Source organism: Pseudopodoces humilis, chromosome 2 (assembly GCF_049639895.1).
Source record: "Pseudopodoces humilis isolate 2021_Gansu_Grassland_sample_001 chromosome 2, ASM4963989v1, whole genome shotgun sequence".
Classification (NCBI taxonomy): Eukaryota; Metazoa; Chordata; class Aves; order Passeriformes; family Paridae; genus Pseudopodoces; species Pseudopodoces humilis.
Genome location: NC_142201.1, coordinates 114466130 through 114483853, shown reverse-complemented (window position 1 = coordinate 114483853; position 17724 = coordinate 114466130). Strand labels below are relative to the sequence as shown.

General features: G+C 41.5%; 1 protein-coding gene across 3 annotated transcripts in view; it reads right to left on the bottom strand.

Annotated features, from left to right (window-relative positions):
• The window catches only part of C2CD3 (C2 domain containing 3 centriole elongation regulator), a 36953-nt gene that overhangs the window by 18799 nt on the left and 430 nt on the right, over positions 1 to 17724 (bottom strand). For all 3 annotated transcript variants that reach the window (XM_005524167.3, XM_014253540.2, XM_014253541.2), the window contains exons 2-19: positions 17298 to 17455; positions 16538 to 16734; positions 15593 to 15810; positions 14884 to 15016; positions 14078 to 14206; positions 12761 to 12905; positions 12211 to 12365; positions 11306 to 11512; positions 10726 to 10838; positions 9494 to 9612; positions 8369 to 8491; positions 7179 to 7643; positions 6774 to 6925; positions 5209 to 5452; positions 4334 to 4517; positions 2805 to 2985; positions 1623 to 1795; positions 640 to 760 (exon numbers count right to left, since the gene is read on the bottom strand). In XM_005524167.3, the coding sequence (XP_005524224.2) occupies positions 640 to 760; positions 1623 to 1795; positions 2805 to 2985; positions 4334 to 4517; positions 5209 to 5452; positions 6774 to 6925; positions 7179 to 7643; positions 8369 to 8491; positions 9494 to 9612; positions 10726 to 10838; positions 11306 to 11512; positions 12211 to 12365; positions 12761 to 12905; positions 14078 to 14206; positions 14884 to 15016; positions 15593 to 15810; positions 16538 to 16734; positions 17298 to 17455 (3217 nt within the window). The remainder of the gene's footprint in view (positions 1 to 639; positions 761 to 1622; positions 1796 to 2804; positions 2986 to 4333; positions 4518 to 5208; positions 5453 to 6773; positions 6926 to 7178; positions 7644 to 8368; positions 8492 to 9493; positions 9613 to 10725; positions 10839 to 11305; positions 11513 to 12210; positions 12366 to 12760; positions 12906 to 14077; positions 14207 to 14883; positions 15017 to 15592; positions 15811 to 16537; positions 16735 to 17297; positions 17456 to 17724) is intronic.

The following is a 17724-nucleotide window of genomic DNA, read 5'->3' as shown; positions in this document are numbered from 1 at the left end:
AGCACAACAGAACAGTGATCCTCACCTTTCAGGGTGTCACAGCAACACTGAGAAAGGATCAGACCATGGCTCTGATGAAGGAGCTACCCTTCTCTTGTAGAACTGACTCCCTCTATTCTAGCCCTTTCCTAACCCTTGCAAATCACATATTCTGGAACTATGTCCAGCTGACACCACACACCTGAACCAGAAGCCTTAAGGTGGGAAGGAACATGTTTCATTTCTTAGTTAGTTTATTGAAGTTTTCACAGTGAAATGCAAGAAAACAATGTCAGCTAGCTCTTAAATAGCATCAGCAACACCAGGATCCAATGCTCAAATAGGTACCATCTTATATCAGCCAATTTTTATGTCAGTCTTTGGTGTAGAAAAACATGGAAGTGTAGGAAAACATGCCCTTCCAATCTGCATGCTTCTGCAAAATAAATGCTACCACCCTTTACTGTAGCTTCAGGGACCAGAATAACTGCTGATGGCCTTTATATTATTTTCACTTTGGAGCAGAACCCACTTTGAATCTTGGTCTCTGCAGATGAAGAACTGGCCAGTAAGAATTCGTTCTAATCTCATGCCTCAGCCTGCTGCCTCCAGATAAAGCTGTTTTAAGTGAAAAATGATCCTTTTTGAATTAGGCTTTACCTGGCTGCTGCTTGCAAACCAGCTGCCCTGTGTATTTGTACAGAAAGTGAAACAGCTTGAGCAGTAATTCCAGCTGCTGTTTTCATGGATCGTTGGTACCTCACACTCACATCGAGCAAACCTGGATTAAATGTAAGAGAGGAAGGAAAGAAATGGTCAGCTCTTAATGCAAGTACATCCAACATAATCAATATTTAGCTATACCTATTAATACAAAACTTACTCTATTAGTGAGTATTTATCTAAAAAGGTAAATCCATTAATCCACTGAGGTGGGCTTTGTTTTATATTACTGCCTCAGAGCTTCTTGTGGCCTTCCCAGAGCTGATGTATGTGTTATTTGAAAGACCCACAAGAGATATCTCTGCTTATACTATGTACCATAAACAGCTCTTCTTCAGATCCTCCTTCCCCACCTTACATGGGAAGATTAACTACAGGCTGGGGCTTATTGGCAGTGAAGATGCCAAATACACAGAGAGGGCTTTTGAAAAGGTTTTGAGAGTTTCAGGGTTTCCCATGCTTAATCACTAATTTTTTACTCATTATGGTGTTAGTGAAAGCTGGGAGGAAAACTACTCCTGGTTGGTTTCAGTTGCTGACAGAAATCCCTATTTTTATTTGCCCTGGAGGCAAACAGACTTTATTTTTACAGACTTTGACAGAATTTTACACAGAATCAGAATTGGCTTGGCTGGAAAAGACCCATAAAATCATGGAGTCAAACCATTCCTCCTGCACTGCCAAGGCCACCACTCTCCCATGTCCCCAAGTGCCACATCCACACAGCTGTTAAATCCTGCCAGGGATGGGGATTCCACCATGGCCTGGGCAGCCTTTTGGGGGAAGATCCAACCTAAACCTCCCTGGCACAGCATGGGGCCATTTCCTTTGTTCTTTGCTAACACACCATCAAACACTGCTGTGCTGTTCAGAGGTTTACTAAGCCTGGTTTTACCACACCAAGTGCAAGCCCTCCTCACCTGAAGACCGCAGATGGAATTCCTCTGAGGAATCAGTCCGGGGGACCAAGGGAAGATTAAAAGTTTGTATCCCTATTTCTTCACGATGCTGGAGAGTCACCATGGCACAGAGCCGTGACAAAGGCAAGGCCCCTTTGGCAACCAGCTGGTCTCTGACATTTGGGTAGTAATACCTAAAAAAAACAGCATCAACATTTCTCTCACAACTGCACAGAAGTCAATTTGATTTTGAGTGTCTTCAAAGCCTAATTAGTCTCCCCAGCTAAGGGAGAAACTCAAGTAAATGTATTTCCACTGAGGAAAAGAATCATTAAGTGCTTAAGTAGATAATGCTACAAATATATATCTGCACTAGTCATAAAAAGTCAACAAGCAGGAACTCCACTAAAAATTGGCATCCTAAAGGAAAACAAGAGAAGGATCTGGCACCAAATATTCTCTGCTCTCACTTCTCGTTAATAAATGAAAATACCTCTCTTGCAGAACAGATTTGTGGTACCAGTTTGTGAGTGTAAAAAATGAGTCTAAACCTTTTCTTAGTGCATTACTTGGCTTCAGCTTCATCTCAAAGCAAATTTTGGCACTGTATCTTACAAACAACCCATAGTAATTTTCATGTGACTTTGCAAATTTTAAAAAGCCTGACTTGTTTTCTGTAGAATTAACAGGTTATTAAATTTTTCTAAAGCTATTTGTCTTAATGGCTTCTGTTCTCCACTACTAATAATTAGCTTCAGAAGCCAAAGAAGCATTTTGAACTTACAAAACACTTCATATTATTTATCTTGTATTCAGTGACTTGTATGAGAAAAAAATCAAACCTAGCACTATGAAAAATTATACTTTCAGTGTGCTATTAAGTAAAATTCAGATGTGTCAAGCATTTAAACACTACTTTTAGATTGTTATGCTGACTAAAAGATGGAAGAAAGCAAATAAAGAACACACACTTTCTAAGTAAGTTATAAAAAGGAATAATTAGGACTCTTGGTGGGGAAGAAGGCTCACAAGTTTTAAGTGCAGATACTCATTACCAAACATTGATAAGCTTACCATTTATTTTAGCTATTATTAAATAATATCACAGCATATCCACCCCAGAGCTGGAGATTTTTTCAAGATCAGATCTACCTCTACCTGTACTGCTGTGCTACCTACAAAGAATAGATAGATGTTCTGTACCTGCACCAGACTTCAAACTGGATTCCTCCTCCTGCTGCTCCTGGTGCCATAAATGCACTGACCAGGAGCCTCTGGACTGGGACATCAGCAGGAACCAACAGGGAATGATGATGTTCGTCATTAAAGATGGGATCAGGGACACACAAAGTGGTAGCTGTTCTAAATGGCTTTAATGTGATGCCTAGAAGTCAAGCAGACCTGGTTAAAAATGGTTGCAGTTGCAGCTTTCAGCCTTTTTCTGCTTGCAATCCTTCAGGAGGTAGGACACTTCAGGAGGTAGGGAGTGAAATCCTCCTGGGACAAGGCTTGCTCTTCTGAGCTTCACAAAACTTTTACAAGCAATCCATGCAGCCCCATGACCCTGTGAGGTACAAACTGGGAACTACTGCTAAAAAGGCAGTAACAAAATCCCACAGGACTTACTATGGAAACATTTTACTGACTGCACTTCCCATTTTGCAGTGGGAATATGTGTTAGTGATGGAAAGCATGTAAGAAAGACTGTAGTCTTTCCCACAATTACAATTATTTAAATATTTTTTTATAACCTGAAAAATGGTGGGTTTAGATTGGGATATTGTGAGGGTGGGGAGGCCCCAGCACAGGTCACCCAGAGAAGCTGTGGCTTCCACTGGATCCCTGGAAGTGTACAAGGCCAGGCTGGACAGGGCTTGGAGCAGCCTGGGACAGTGGAAGGTGTCCCTGCCCATGGCAGAGGTGGAATGGGATGTTCTTTAAGGTCCCTTCCCACATAAACCATTCTATGCTAATCCTAGTGATCTAAACCAAACAACTCTTCTGTTGGTCTATCCATGAAAATCACAGAATTGTTAAGGTTGGAAAAGCCCCCTAAGATCATCAAATCCAACTGTTAACCCAGCCCTGCCAAGGCCACCAGTAAATCATGTATGTACCCAAGTGCCATATCCAAACACTTTTTGAACATTTCCAGGGATGCTGATTCCACCATTGCCCTGGGCAGCTGTGCCACGGCTTGATAACCCAGTTGATTGAAGACATTTTCCATAATATTCAACTTAAACCTCCCATAGCATGACTGGGGCCATTTCCTTTTGTCCTGTCCCTTGTTGCTGTGAGCCCGATCCCCACCTGGCTGCACTCTCCTGTCAGCGGGTTGATGAGAGCAAAACGAGCACCCTGAAAGGCTTGTGCATGTAAAGCCTTTTCTGAATTTCACTGCACAATCTCACTATTCCCTGTGGACCTATTCCTTCATCTTTGTCGGATCAGCTGGCACAGCCTTCTAAGCACCTTGACCAAAAGGTACCATGTGAAGAGATTTGGAATTAGGTCTCTTTTTTCACTGGGAACTTGCCACCAGCCTCAGACAAACAAGGCTTTTAATCCAGAGACACAACCCAAGTCCAGTTTTTCCAAGAAAACAAGCATTGGCTGCATGAAAGCTCAGAAAAACATTCCCCCTCTTACGTAGGCAGAGAGAACACAAGTAAATAGTATTTAATTAAAGCAATGCTCTAAAATAAGGGAAAATTATAAAACAAACTTACTGTCCTCATGCAACCCAGATCCTTGCAGTGCACCACAGCCAGCCTCCTGAACTGGGAAATAGTACTGGATGTAGCAGTCGGCCTCTCCCCAGACCGTGGACTGTAAGGGAGTGAGTCCCTTCACACTCTCCACGTGGATCTCAAACACGTGCTCCATCAGGCCTTCCCCTTTTGTGTCCAACTGCTAAAAAACAAAAAAAAAAGAAGCCACATGGAAAGGATAACTTTAGGAAACTGAGAACATTTCAACAAGCTGTCCAGGGAAGTGGTTGAGTCATCCCAGGAGGTATTAAAAATGTGGATGTAACATTTGGGGACATGGTTTAATGGTGACCTTGGCAGTGGTTGGATTCAATGAGCACAGAGGTCTTTTCCAACCTGAACAATTACATGTGAAGAGGATCTAAGAAGCCTGAGATGGGGGGTAGAAAAATTATCTGCCATTTTCCTCTTGAAGTTCACAGAAATGTTGAAAGCCTGAAAGAAAATAGTTTTTTTCCTGCAAAGCACATAAAAAGCATCAGAGTTCCAACCTATCCAATTCCAAGGCGGTGGCAAAACCTTCACAGTAAGGCTGTGAGAATTAGGATTTTCTATAATTTTGCTGGGTTTTTGTTTTTACTGGACTTGTGAAGATAGAAGCAGTGGATATGCAAGGCAGTAAAAAGGACAATAATGTCAAGACTGATGAAAGCAAGCTGGTTAAAAAAATAGTATAAACAATATAATTCTGTGTACAATTTTTAGAATACAACAAAATTGGCTACAGCTTCAAGAAGAGATTGGGAATTGTCCATCCTTTGATGAACCCACTGGTAAAACCCTTTTCACATGTCCTTAGCAGCAAGAATGAGGATTTACTGAACAATAAATACCATTGTGGGTTTTGTAGGTAGATGGTCCAGAGAGTGGGGAGGACGTTGTGTGACAGGAGGGACCATTCCTTCTTCAGTTTTGAGCCTTTGCAGTGCCACTATCTGATCAGCTGATCCCATTGCCAGGATGACCCTCAGGCTTCCACTTGTGCTGCCGGTGAAAACATCGATCACAGGCATGTGGCCATCCACAGCCACAACCGGGTACTGAGCCTGCAGGAGCAGGTGGGAAACCTTGGGATCTCTACAGAACAAACACAAAACAAACAAAAAAAGCTCAAGCATGAGCATGAGTCATCTGAGAAGGAGCAGGATCACACAGAACTCATTTTAGACAGGAATTTCAGTGCTGATAAAAACCAATCTATCTCCATTCCCCTGAAATTTGTCTCACATCCAGTCTTCACTCAGCAGAGATCCATGAGCTGCTGGGTGCAAGAAGTTATTTTCAGCAATGACAAAGGACAATTTCCCAAAACCTAACAGTGCTTTAGCTATGAGCCAGCCTAGAGATCTGTGAATGAAGGGATGAATGGGCACAAGACTCCCATGAACACCCTGTAGCCACATTATACTTTTATGAGGTAGTTAAGTGCCCTTGGGGATGGAAGAAAAGAATACACAGTGAACAGCCTCCCAGAAAGATGTAAAAATCTCCAATTATACACTGAAGTTATTCAAGGCCAGACTGGATGGGGCTTGGAGCAACTTGGTTGAGTGGAAGGTGCTCCTGCCCATGGCAGGGGGTGGCCTTGGATGGGCTTTAATGTCCCTCTCAAGCCAAACCATTCTGGGATTCTAAGATACAAATTAGTAAACTGTAGTTTACTACAGTGGCTTACTGAAAAAATTATACAAATGACACAGTAATAACTAACAAAGTAGTGGCCAGTCAGCTCCAGCACTACCCAATTTCCACATGTCTCTAGGTCTGACAAAAGAAAAGGAATAAATCCTTTGCATTAGGAAGAATTTCTTCTGCCCAGTATTTCCAGCATTTAAACTGTTTTAAGCTGGTATATTACTCAACTGTACCAAGAAGCCAAGAGATTAAACCCAAAAAGAACAAAGAACTCTGGAGAATCCCATGGATAAGAACACAATTAAAATATGAAGGTTTTGGAGACTGACACCCAGGCTGTGCAGATGGACAGCACCCCTATGGGATCTCTGTAGAGCATAATTAGGGGCAAACCAAATCAGTCACAATCTTAGAAAATGACTGGTGGAAAGCCACGCTTCATTCTCCTGCACAGCCACTGTGATTTCTTCTAGTTTTATTCCATCATAGGACCACAAGTAAGCAGGCACCAACCCTGATGCAGCACAGTGACTTTATTTCTCACACTCTAGCTGTACCTCTGGACATGGATGGTGTAACTTACGCCCTGCTCACTGTAGAAAAGGGCTACAGGAAGCTTGGCAGAGCAAAAATGCTTTTTGAATGAAGTGTAACTAAGAACCCTCCCACACAACCCCCACACACCATCACCAACTTCTTTTTCTAAGCTTCAGTTAGGATACTTCCCAACCCAATAAAAAATGGGAAAAAAAAACAAGTTTACTTGAATGAGATGTAAAACTGATGCAGAGGGAGTTTCACTAATCCCAGCAATTTGTCACAGCCAGGGCTTCCCAGCTTGTTCCATGCTTCAATAATCATTACATTGTTCTTCAGCCGCTCCAAGTGTTTGGAAGTCAATGAAAAAGGCATCACCTAAATGGTTTAAAGCAGAATTAGTATACAGAATACACTGGGAAGTATTGGCAAAGTACAGAGCATTGTGTTAAGTCTGCTTTATTCCAGTCTACAGAACTGTGCTTTTTAGAGATAGAAGTTAAAAATCAAATGTGTGTTCAACCAAGCCAAGCAGAGATGTTTCTATGTATATAAAAGTAACTACAAATTGTGTTTGTCAGTGGGGAATACCACACTTCCATCAGTGTGAAATGGACAACGTGTGACTTGCCTGAGAAAAATTAAAGGCAGGCTGTGTTGTGCCCCAGATGACAGCGGATCTCATTGCCTCCTCAGTGCTGAGCAGTTTGCAGTTTAAATACACATTGCAAGAACTGGAGAGCCCACAGCCTTCAGCAATAAAATCCTTTCCATCAGGCACCATCAACAGCACGTGCAGCAATAAGCCATCCTCCTCAGCTGGGGTTAGACGTGTCACCACATCCCGGGCTGCGGGAGCCAGCACAGTGCACAGCGGCTGCGCGACCTCCATGCTTCCCGCTCCTGGCTCCTGGCAGTCCTCAGGGCTCCTTCTGGAGCACAGAGGGCTTTTTGCATTTACACTCATCCTGCTGGGCTCCTGCAGCTTCAGCTGGGCACTTCTCATGGTGTGAGCTGGGGCTGGGTGCCCAGCTGTGGCTGAACTGGCAGCAGTGCAGGCTGAGTCTTTGTTGTTGGCCACAAGCTGCAGAGACACCTGCAAGGCAAGGCAGAGCTGGCCAGATGTGCCCCATCCAGAAACAAGGGATGCAACAGAAGCTCAGGAAAACATATCACACCTTTTGATCAAGAACTCACCCTAAGGCATTATGTTGGTTGCAAGCTACAGCTGTTGCTGTAAAATAAACTACATGTGACTTTATGAAATAAAGTCCAGACTGGAGTGCAAAACCACAATTGCAGATGAATCATTGAATGGCCTGGGTTGGAAGGGACCTTAAAGCTTACCCCATTCTTAACCCTTCATCTGCTAATACAGAGAGCTGCTTATCCTCAGAACTGTCAAATCTTTCAAACTGTTAATGCTTTCCAATCAGAAGCTGAGCAAACTTTGACAGGAGAAGATAATTCCTGAAGTGACAAGGAACACCAGGCCTCCATGGCAGGAGGGAGCTCAGCTCATGTCAGAGGTGAAGAAGGAGCCAAAGCTCCAAGCCCTGAATATGTGCCACTCAAAATTTGCCTGTAGAGTGGTTTCTGTATTCAAGTCCCAGATTATGAGCAACATCCCTAGACATGCAGGAGTTTCAAAATATTTCTCCAAAACCCTAAGGAATAAAAAAGGGTTCCTGTTATTTTATACTGGTCTTACAAACCTTTGTATCTGGCAAACTGAAACACAGAGAGAAAAGAGGAGTTAAAAATAAAGAGTGTGCAGCCAAAATTAGTAACAATTCAAGCTCGAGATGGTAAAGCACATACCTTTAGTGGCCCAACTTGTGGGTGATCTCCCTCTTTTTCCACAGGTATTTCCAAGCTGACACTGAGCAGCTCAGCCTCAATCACCCTGCAGAGCTGAAGTGCTGCTGAGCCTATGGCCACAGGCTAAGGGTAGGCAAAGAATGAATTTTGCAAGATTTCTATCAGATTTAAAGAATTTTTGTGAAATAAAATCTTTTTGGGAAGCCATGAGCAGCCACACACCCTTCCACTCCTACTCCCACCATCAGCTGTACCAACAGGAATTTGGAAAATCTCCTTTACTTCCAATTTCAAGTCTCACTAGAACAACAGTAAGACAAATTTTCCCAGAACCTACCGTAAACAATTCCAGATGAATTAAAAAATTGAATAACCTAAACTCTAGTAAATGAGAGACGTTTCCATAGCAAAAGATGCAATTTACTCCCCCATTAAAAGAAAAGCAGATATCCTTGGTGCTGCTTAAAATAACCTGTGTTAACCCCTCTCACTATCTTCATCACAGGCAGATGGTTATGCAAATAGTCTTATCAGACAGAAATATACCTTTTCCCCCCAAAAATGCACAAGTTACAGCTGTTTTTCACAGCTCACATTACTCCCCTTGCACTGGGCAGGGTTATGATATAAACTGCATCCACGTGAACTCATTCTACACTGCTAAAGGAGCTGTGTTCTCACTGAAGGATAATGTTCATAATTGATCCAATGTGCTTAAACTGCAAGAAATCAAATGAGGGTAGGACAATTTATTTTGCTTGCCAGTCTGAAACTCAGAAAACCCTTTAATGGAGTGACAGGAGTGACCAGCCTGGAACAGCAAACGGGCACAGCCCAGAGGCTGCCAGAGCTCCAGAAGCATTTGGACATGCACTCAGGGATGCACAGGGTGGGATTGTTGGGGTGTCTGTGCAGGGCCAGGGGCTGGACTCGATGATCCTGTGGGTCCCTCAGAATATTCTGTGACTCTGTGAAGACTGAACAGAAATCAGTTCAACTATCTACACGTAAGGTCATTTCCCCTCCTAATACCTGATAGTCTGCATCGAGTTTCTGTGGGAAATGGAATGCAAAAAATTTCTTTGCTTTTCGATACACAAAAAAGGAACAACTTCTAGCAAGTACCTTCTTCTGCGTGCTTTTTCTCATGTAGATTTTAAAAGCCAGGTCAGAGCTCCACCAGTGCTCGATCATCGTTCCTCCGAACCACACAGGGAACACAGAACGCTGCTGGAATTTCACCACTGGAAGGAAGAGAGGAGCAACAAATAACCAAAATTACCTGACATAAATAAACTTTCTCCTGGAGAGTGCTCTGTTACACACAGAATCATTTAACTCTGCATTATTTATTAACACCAAGGCTGAAGCAAACTGGTTTTCATTTTCGAAGGCCAGCAAATAGCAGGAGGCCGTCAGGACGAAATTAAGATCATGAATTCATAAATAATTAATAAATTATTAAATACATTGATATAAACCAACATTATAACAGTATTTAAAGACTTGAGGTGAGGAAATTTCCACCTGGATGCTCAGCACTTCTCCATCTTGTCTGGGATGGCTATGGAATTGTTCCCATTAGGTACCTTTAAAAAATGACATACACAACTCCAACGAAAGGATAATGCTACAGTGGATTGACTTGAAGTCTTCTGCAAAATGTTTTCAGTCCAATCTATTTTTCTAGGTCTCAAAAAGCTGGACCCTACATGAGACAAAGGGCAGGAGGATGGATGAGTTTTGGATTACAAAGGCCGTATTACCAAAATTCAGATGAAACAGGTGTTTCCTATGGCCATAAATGGAGAATATACAAGAGAACTCAAAATCTATCAAGTGCTGCTCAGAAAGATGGAAAGGCAGTAAATGGGAGAGGCATTTGAAAGTCACCCTGGCATTCCAATTTCTGGGAAGACTGGGCAGAGAGTATCTTGCTCATCCAGCATTTTCTGCTCAGTGGGAACAGAAATCGTTATCAGGAATACAAACACTGGTGACTCCCAGTACAAAGATTAATGTCTGCTGATTTGAGCACGGGACTCGAGACTTCTTTATCATCCATCTACTGCTGCAGAAAGAATACTGGCTATATGTTCAAATGAAGGAACAGGCTTACTAACTCGTTCCTTCCATAGGAAAAGAAATTTTAAAATCCCAGTATGAAAAGAATAATTAAAAAATCGCTTGGCTTCCTTGTCCCTGAGAGGATCATTCCCAACTCTGTGTGCAGAGGTGCCAGTAACCATACTGTGATTTTCAGGCAGCCAAGGAAATACGTGGAAAACACTACTAAATAATTTCTAAGAGATGGAGTCCACAAAACTGAATCTGAGGGGGAAAAATTATGCTCTTACCATCATCTGTGATTTTACTTGAGGCTACTCGAATTGCTTCTTTTGTTATGGAGACCTGTCCTTTATCATCCTTGGAGACTCTCACAGGAAAGTGGTACTCCACAAAGAAGGTACTGTGAATAAAAAAGTGGAAGGGTGACCACAATCCATCGAGAATCTGACGTGAGTCATGAAACTGAACACAGCAGGCAAGTTCCAGAGTCACAGTTTACTGTAACACTTTTTTTTCTAAGATAATTGAAACACCTCTTCTATGAATTCCTTCCACTGATTATATAAATGCCAGATTCTCCTCCAATAAACCCCCTTTTGTTTTCAGTGTATTGCCAGGTACAAAGTACATCTGTAGCTCCCCAAAACCCTGGGAAAGGCACAGCCTGAGGTGAGCCCACATCAGGATGATTCAATCACATCTCTAACTTTCACAAGTTTATGGGATACAATTTCCTGAGAGGAGCAGTGAACTTGTAAGGTCTCAGAAGCCTGGAGAGCTTGGGGAAGCTGGACTACACAAGGGACCCTAGGGAAATCTCCCTTGAATGCACAGTAAACAAACCAGGGAGAAACAATCCACCCTTACCACTTATGAACAGACATAGGCCGTGGAGGTTTCCCCAGTAAACCTTTCCTTCTTGGGGAGATCTGGATGCTCTCAGGAGGGATCTTCAAGCTTTCAACAATGACTCTGGCCAGGTGTATTTGCTGCAGCAATGCAAACCTGTCTGCACCCAAGGATGTGAGAAGAGCCATTTCTCTGTGGTCTTCTGGAGGAGCAGTGGGAGAGCAGCTGGAGAGACAAAACTGAGGTTCAGGACTGCAGAAACATTCTTGACATGACCACATGAAAGGAAAACTATAGCTTGGTGGGGTTATTTAAAAACTACGCAAGGTTTGTTAGAATATACTTTTTAAAATATATTTTTACAACTAATTTGGTGGTCTCCGTAATTCTCTGTAACAAAAATCTTAAAATGTCTGGGGTACATAAGTGAAAAAAAAAAACAAAACCAAAAAGTGCACGTTCCACATTGTTAATCTGAAAAAAATCTTATCCTAACTCTTCAAAAAGAAAAGCTTCATTTAATGACATGTACAAAAGCAGGGAGGTGATACAGTTATACACAAGGACAAGTCTCTGCTCCAGAGGAACAGCAACAGGACTTTTGCTATAATTTTAAATCCCATTTGTGTAAGTTGCAAGACTCGAATTGAAAATTATTTTGGTGTTGTGGTATTGCGTTGTTTCCTCTGGGGATATGAATTTTACCTGATGTAAAAACAGCAGTATTAGTCAGAAAAAAAATCAGAAATAATTGTTTAGAGCTGAATTATAAAAAAACAAAAGTCACAAAACCTTTACACTGACTGTATTGTACAAGATAAGCTTGATAACTGGATCTTTAGGGACACTTTTATTGGTTCCATCAGGAAAAAAAGGGAATACAATTTAGAAGAGGTCAGAACAGAAGTCACTGATGTCACTACCTGTGTTTTGTTTCTGCCACACTCTGATCAAAGGCATGAAAATCCTTCTGTAGATTCACTGGATCCACTCTTTTGAGAGTTTCTGTCTTGGATGCTTTCTTTGAGGATTTAACATCATCATCACTGAGGAAATCACTCAAACTGGAATCAGATTTCTAAAGCAGAAATAATGCACATAAATAAGAAGTTAATTGTCATTATACAGAGAGTTCCATAATGGTCACAATACATAAAAGGAAACAACTTGTGCATTGCACCATTTGAAACAATTAAAATGGTATCAAAATCTCAGGGATGTAAAAAACAAAGTCTTCCTGGACAGCCTCAATCTCAGCAATTTCCAAGTCAATGCTTGACTTTGTAGTCTTAACAATGTTCTTTTAATAAGATCAATTTTAAGCAACGCACGCACATACTCACAAGCTTTTGTATGATACTTAATGCTTATTCAGCTTTTAAAATACTGAAATCTATAGGTTTTTTTGATCACACAAACTTCCATTTTTCTGCACATTATGGAATGAACATTGTCCTTTGGATCTCCACTTACAGGAGCTGTGTAAAAAAGCCTCTCCAGCAGACTCTGGTCGTAATGGGGATCTCCGAGTTCACTGTCATACACCTCACTGCCAAGGGAGAGAGAATCCCACAGGGAGCCCGTTTGATCCCAAAAATGCCCCGGAGAAAAATCAGCACTGTGGATACAAGAGAGGGAAGCACACCTTAGTGTTCGAAGTTCTGCAGTCAGTCTCTAAGGGATGTTGACAATGCTGCCTGTTTTATCTTGGATTTGGGCTATACTGGCTCTAGATGGAGGCAAACTGTGCTCACACAGCACGCTCCAGAAGGCTTACCTGGGGGTAACATCTCTGCCCCAACAGGAAAGCAGTGTGTGTGAAGTGTGGGAGAGCTTGGGTTAGAACAGATCTCTGGAGATCACTCAGTCCAACCCCTGCTCAAAGGGGAGGGATGTGAATAAAAAGTTGTCCAGTTGGATTTTGTGTATTTTGAAAGCTGCAGATTCCACAACCTCTTTGGGCAATCAACTCCAGACCTTGACGAATAAAATTCATCCATAGGTCCAAAAAATCCATAAAATGGACCTATGAATATCTACCTCTATTTTTACCCTTCACTACTTTATAATTTCTGGAATGCTTTAAGATACCAGTAATACTTGAGGACAGTTTACATTGATTAAAAAAAAACCCCAAGGTATATCTGAGTAGATGCAAATACAAGTATCTTTAGATACAAGCAGCGGTTAGTTTGGTTTAAGGGTTTCCTCTGTGCTGTGAATTTAAAATCATTCTATGATCTGCAACACTACAGTGTTATCCACTGATAAACCACAGTGAAAAACTAAGTGCAAGGGCACAAGAAACATGAACTGAAATTCTGAACCCTATCTGACCCGGAAGCTGTGTGTTCAGGGTGCAGACATGGACACAATGGAAGCATCATTTATGCTCCTGCTATGCAAAATGAGAGGAAAAGGTTCATTTAATATCTGGAGAAAGATTAAAAATAGCTATTGTTGCTCTTTAATTTTCATTTACAGAGTGTTTACTCTTTAAAGAAACATGGTATTTGTTTTATGTACTCACTTTAGGCCACAACAGTTACAACTAAGTTAAATAACTTAGTTTTATCAAAGATTGTGGTTAATCTTTCTTACAACACTTTTACACCAAGTGACTCAGAGCTATCCAGATTGTCATGCATTAAAGCTGAGCTATAAAACACCTCCATCACTTGCACATGAGCCACTGGTTACATTCCCAAAAACGTGGACAACTTGAAGAGTCAGGAGACATTTTTCAAAATGGTCAGATTTTGCAGAAGCCTCCCAGTGCACTACACTCACCTGCCCAACAGTAACTGGATTGTTCTTTCTTCAGAGTTTAGGTCAAATTGCTGACCTGAAACTTCGGATCCAAAGTGATGGGGATCTTCAGGAGTGGGCACAAAAGTGGACTTCAAGGCTTTTGGACTCCTGGGTAACAGCAATGGAAGCACAGACAGTAGGAAAAGGAAAAATAAAGACATTAAGGCACGCTCAAGATTAATCCATTATTTGGTCTACCAGTTTTTTTCTGGGAAATCCAAAATAATCTACTTTCACACAAATACAAATAGTTTGTGCAGAAATAAATGAAATTGAGTTTGCAATAGCATCATTGACTGTCAAAGACAATGACATTGCTTTCTGGTTATCACGGAACAGGCAATATTCATAATTTTCCAGAGGAAAACCAAGAAATCTCTTTTCTCCTAAGAAAAATACCATGCATTTACGTCATCAATTACTTACACTTCTCTGAAAAGCTGTTGTTTGTGATGCAGTGCCATTTCTTGCACTCCTCTTATTCCCTACCAACATTTAATATTTCCCTGTAAAATAACTTTGAACTAAATACAAATAGACTAAGAAATGAAATTAAAATCAATTACTTAAATCAAGGCTTACCACATGAAGATTAAAATGAATTCACAAAATTTAGGCATTTATTCACAGATAGAAATTAACTTCCCATTTGAATGATCTGCTACTTTTACCCTAAATGAATCCTAAAACACATCCTATGAATCTCAGTACCTACAGTTTTCTGGATAAAGCCTCAAAATTTATGGTGTGGAGCTTGAATCTCACTTCACCCAATCCAAACTCACTTTGTTGGTGCTTTAAAATCATCTCTCTCTATAAAATGAGACATTTTATTCAGCTCAATCTCCATGTCTGGGCTGGACTTCATTGCAGAAACAACCATGGCATCACGGAGTTTACTGCCTTGATCCAAGAGAGCTGGGAAATAAGCAGAAGGATTACACTCCAGCATTCAAATGCAATTTAAAAGCAATGTGTAGACAAAATAAATGTGTCAGCTACTGTCAAGAAAATTCTGTTTTCTGCTGTTAAAAAGAGATCTTGATGCACTAGGAATTAAATATGTTTTATACACCAGAAAACAGCTCAGCTGTGGAGTGAGGAAGGGTGGTCCCCCACCAGTCTCCCACTCAGGTGTACAAGGAACTTGTCTGCACACACCAGGTCAGGTACTGGAAGGGCATTATTAGGATACAGAAGACTAATTTAGGTAAGAGTAGTTTGCCACTTCAGGATGTCTAATTTTTGTTCTTTTCTGTAAATATGAAATACCAAAAGACACATATGGAAATGTGCCCTACTCCGAAGCTTGTTTCAATCCAGCTCAGGCAACAGTGGTTTTTAAGTAAAGGCCTTTTTGGTACAATGCAGCAAGATGGTGTGAAGTCTCTCTTCCCCTTCAGAAAATCTCATCTCTCTCCAGACAGACACATGAAATATCATCAAGAGTTGTTTACAGTGAAATCTAAGAGATGAAGCCAGCTGCACACAAACCTGACAGCAGGTCTTTTGTAGCTGGGTTGTGCATGGAGAGCACCTGTGCATTCCTTCTGGGAAGTGCTTCAGGATCGGTGCTGCTGGGAAATGACAGGGGCTGACTTGAAGGATTCATTTTCAAATGTTCATATGGTAAAATCACATGGTGATGAGAAGCAGAAAAGGCATCCTTCATGTTCTCAGAGTTTTCTTGGTAGAGAAAATCGTCCTTTCCTCTAGTGAAAAATGAAACGTTATTTCAGTAACAACTCAAGTGGATGGATAAAGGGACTCAGAACTCTGGACATGCTCTAAAAAGAAATATGACATGTTATTTTAATGATTCCTCATCTGCCACTGAGACCATCAGAGAGACCGATCCAAGCTGCAAGTAAAAGGTTTTTTAAAAAAAAAACATTCTAAAAGATCTTTTTTACAGGAGCACGTTGTGACAGGACAGGGGGGAACCTGGCAGATTCCCACTGCCAGAGGGTAGGTTTAGATTAGATATTAGCAGAAAGTTCTTTGCTGGAGCATGGTGAGACTCTGGCAGAGGTTACCCAGAGAAGCTGTGGCTGCCACATCCCTGGAAATGTCCAAAGACAGGTTGGATGGGGCTTGGAGCAACCTGGAATAGCAGAAGGTGTCCTGGCAGCAGGGCTGAAACAAGATGAACATTAAGATCCCTTCCAACCCAAACTCTTCTGTTGATTTGATGATTTGAGGCACCTCTTGTGTGAACTTGCATTGCTTGAACTAAGTCAACATAAGATGTAAACTTCTATCAGACAAAATCTGTCCCTGTCACCTCTAAAACCCTCAGCATTCTGTATTTTGTATAAAATTTATGTTTGAAAAGATCAACTATCTCCATAAGTCACAAGTGTACTGCCACTACTTAAAAATTCTGTGTGAACTGCAAAACAAACCACAATTTTGTCATGAGGGAAAAAAAAAAGGTACCTAGGAATTGTGGCTTTGCTGTTGTCAACAGACTCCTGTTCAACAGCCACCCGTGTGTGCCTGGGCTGCTGGGATGGAGCAGGAAGCTGGGACTTGCTACTTCTCTGAGCAGCAGGAGCATCTGAACTTCCTTCTGTGGTCAGCACAGAGCTGCTGGTGTCATACAGTTCTGGCAGAGGTTCCAGAACCAGCGAGACCTGAAAGACAAGATGTGAAAATATTACTTTGTTCTCTTCTTAAATAAGTGAAGTAAATACTGAATTCAACTTCACTTGCTGTGCAATGGAAAATTGTTGCTTTTCTCCATAAAGTAATATTAACATTATGCAGCTATGTCACATATTTACGACTACTTGTTTCTCGTTACATGTCTTCAAATCCCAGTCAACTATCTTTCATAATCAATTTTCCAGAGCCAGGGCTGCAAGACAGAACTTCCTTAATCCCAGATGTCAAAACCTTCTATTATTCCAACCCAGTGAAATATAAGAACCCAGTATCCACTTTTAAATCCACTGTTAATACTCACTGTCAGTGTAGAGATGACCACGTGCTTCTCATTAAACTCAACTATCTCACATCCCTCTAACCAGAATAAAATCAATGCTACCAGTATGTTTTTTCATTTGTTACCTTAGCTCAGAAATGCCTTGGACAGAGAGCAGGTCTGCAGCATGCCACGTACAGCTTGAGCCCACACCTGAGTATACCAATATCACAGCACATAATTTATAATAATAAGCAAAGACATCAAGACTACCTGCAGCTCTCCGAGTTTATCCAACGTTGGTGACAGCACAGCAAAAGACCCTTTGATGGGATGGCTGGGAGAGAGCTGGGACAGTTTAGTGATCTGGGCTCTGCCGAGAGGGAGGCGGTCAAGTTTGGTCAGAACCTCCAGGACAAGAACACCCATATCTGCAAAAATCAGGAACATCTTCAGGTCAGTCTCACGGTCACAACTCACACTTTTTGGCTAAAATGACAAGAAATCAGAGATTAACGTTACATCGTACAAGGAAACTACAGTAACGAAGCAGCAGGTAAAGAAGAGTCAATACAGACATTATTACTGGTAATAAATGATGATAAATAAGTACAGAATTACCAGAAAGGGGGACGCTTATGACAGGACAACGAGAAACGGCTTGCCACCGCTAGAGGGTAACACCCCTGGGCAGTCCATT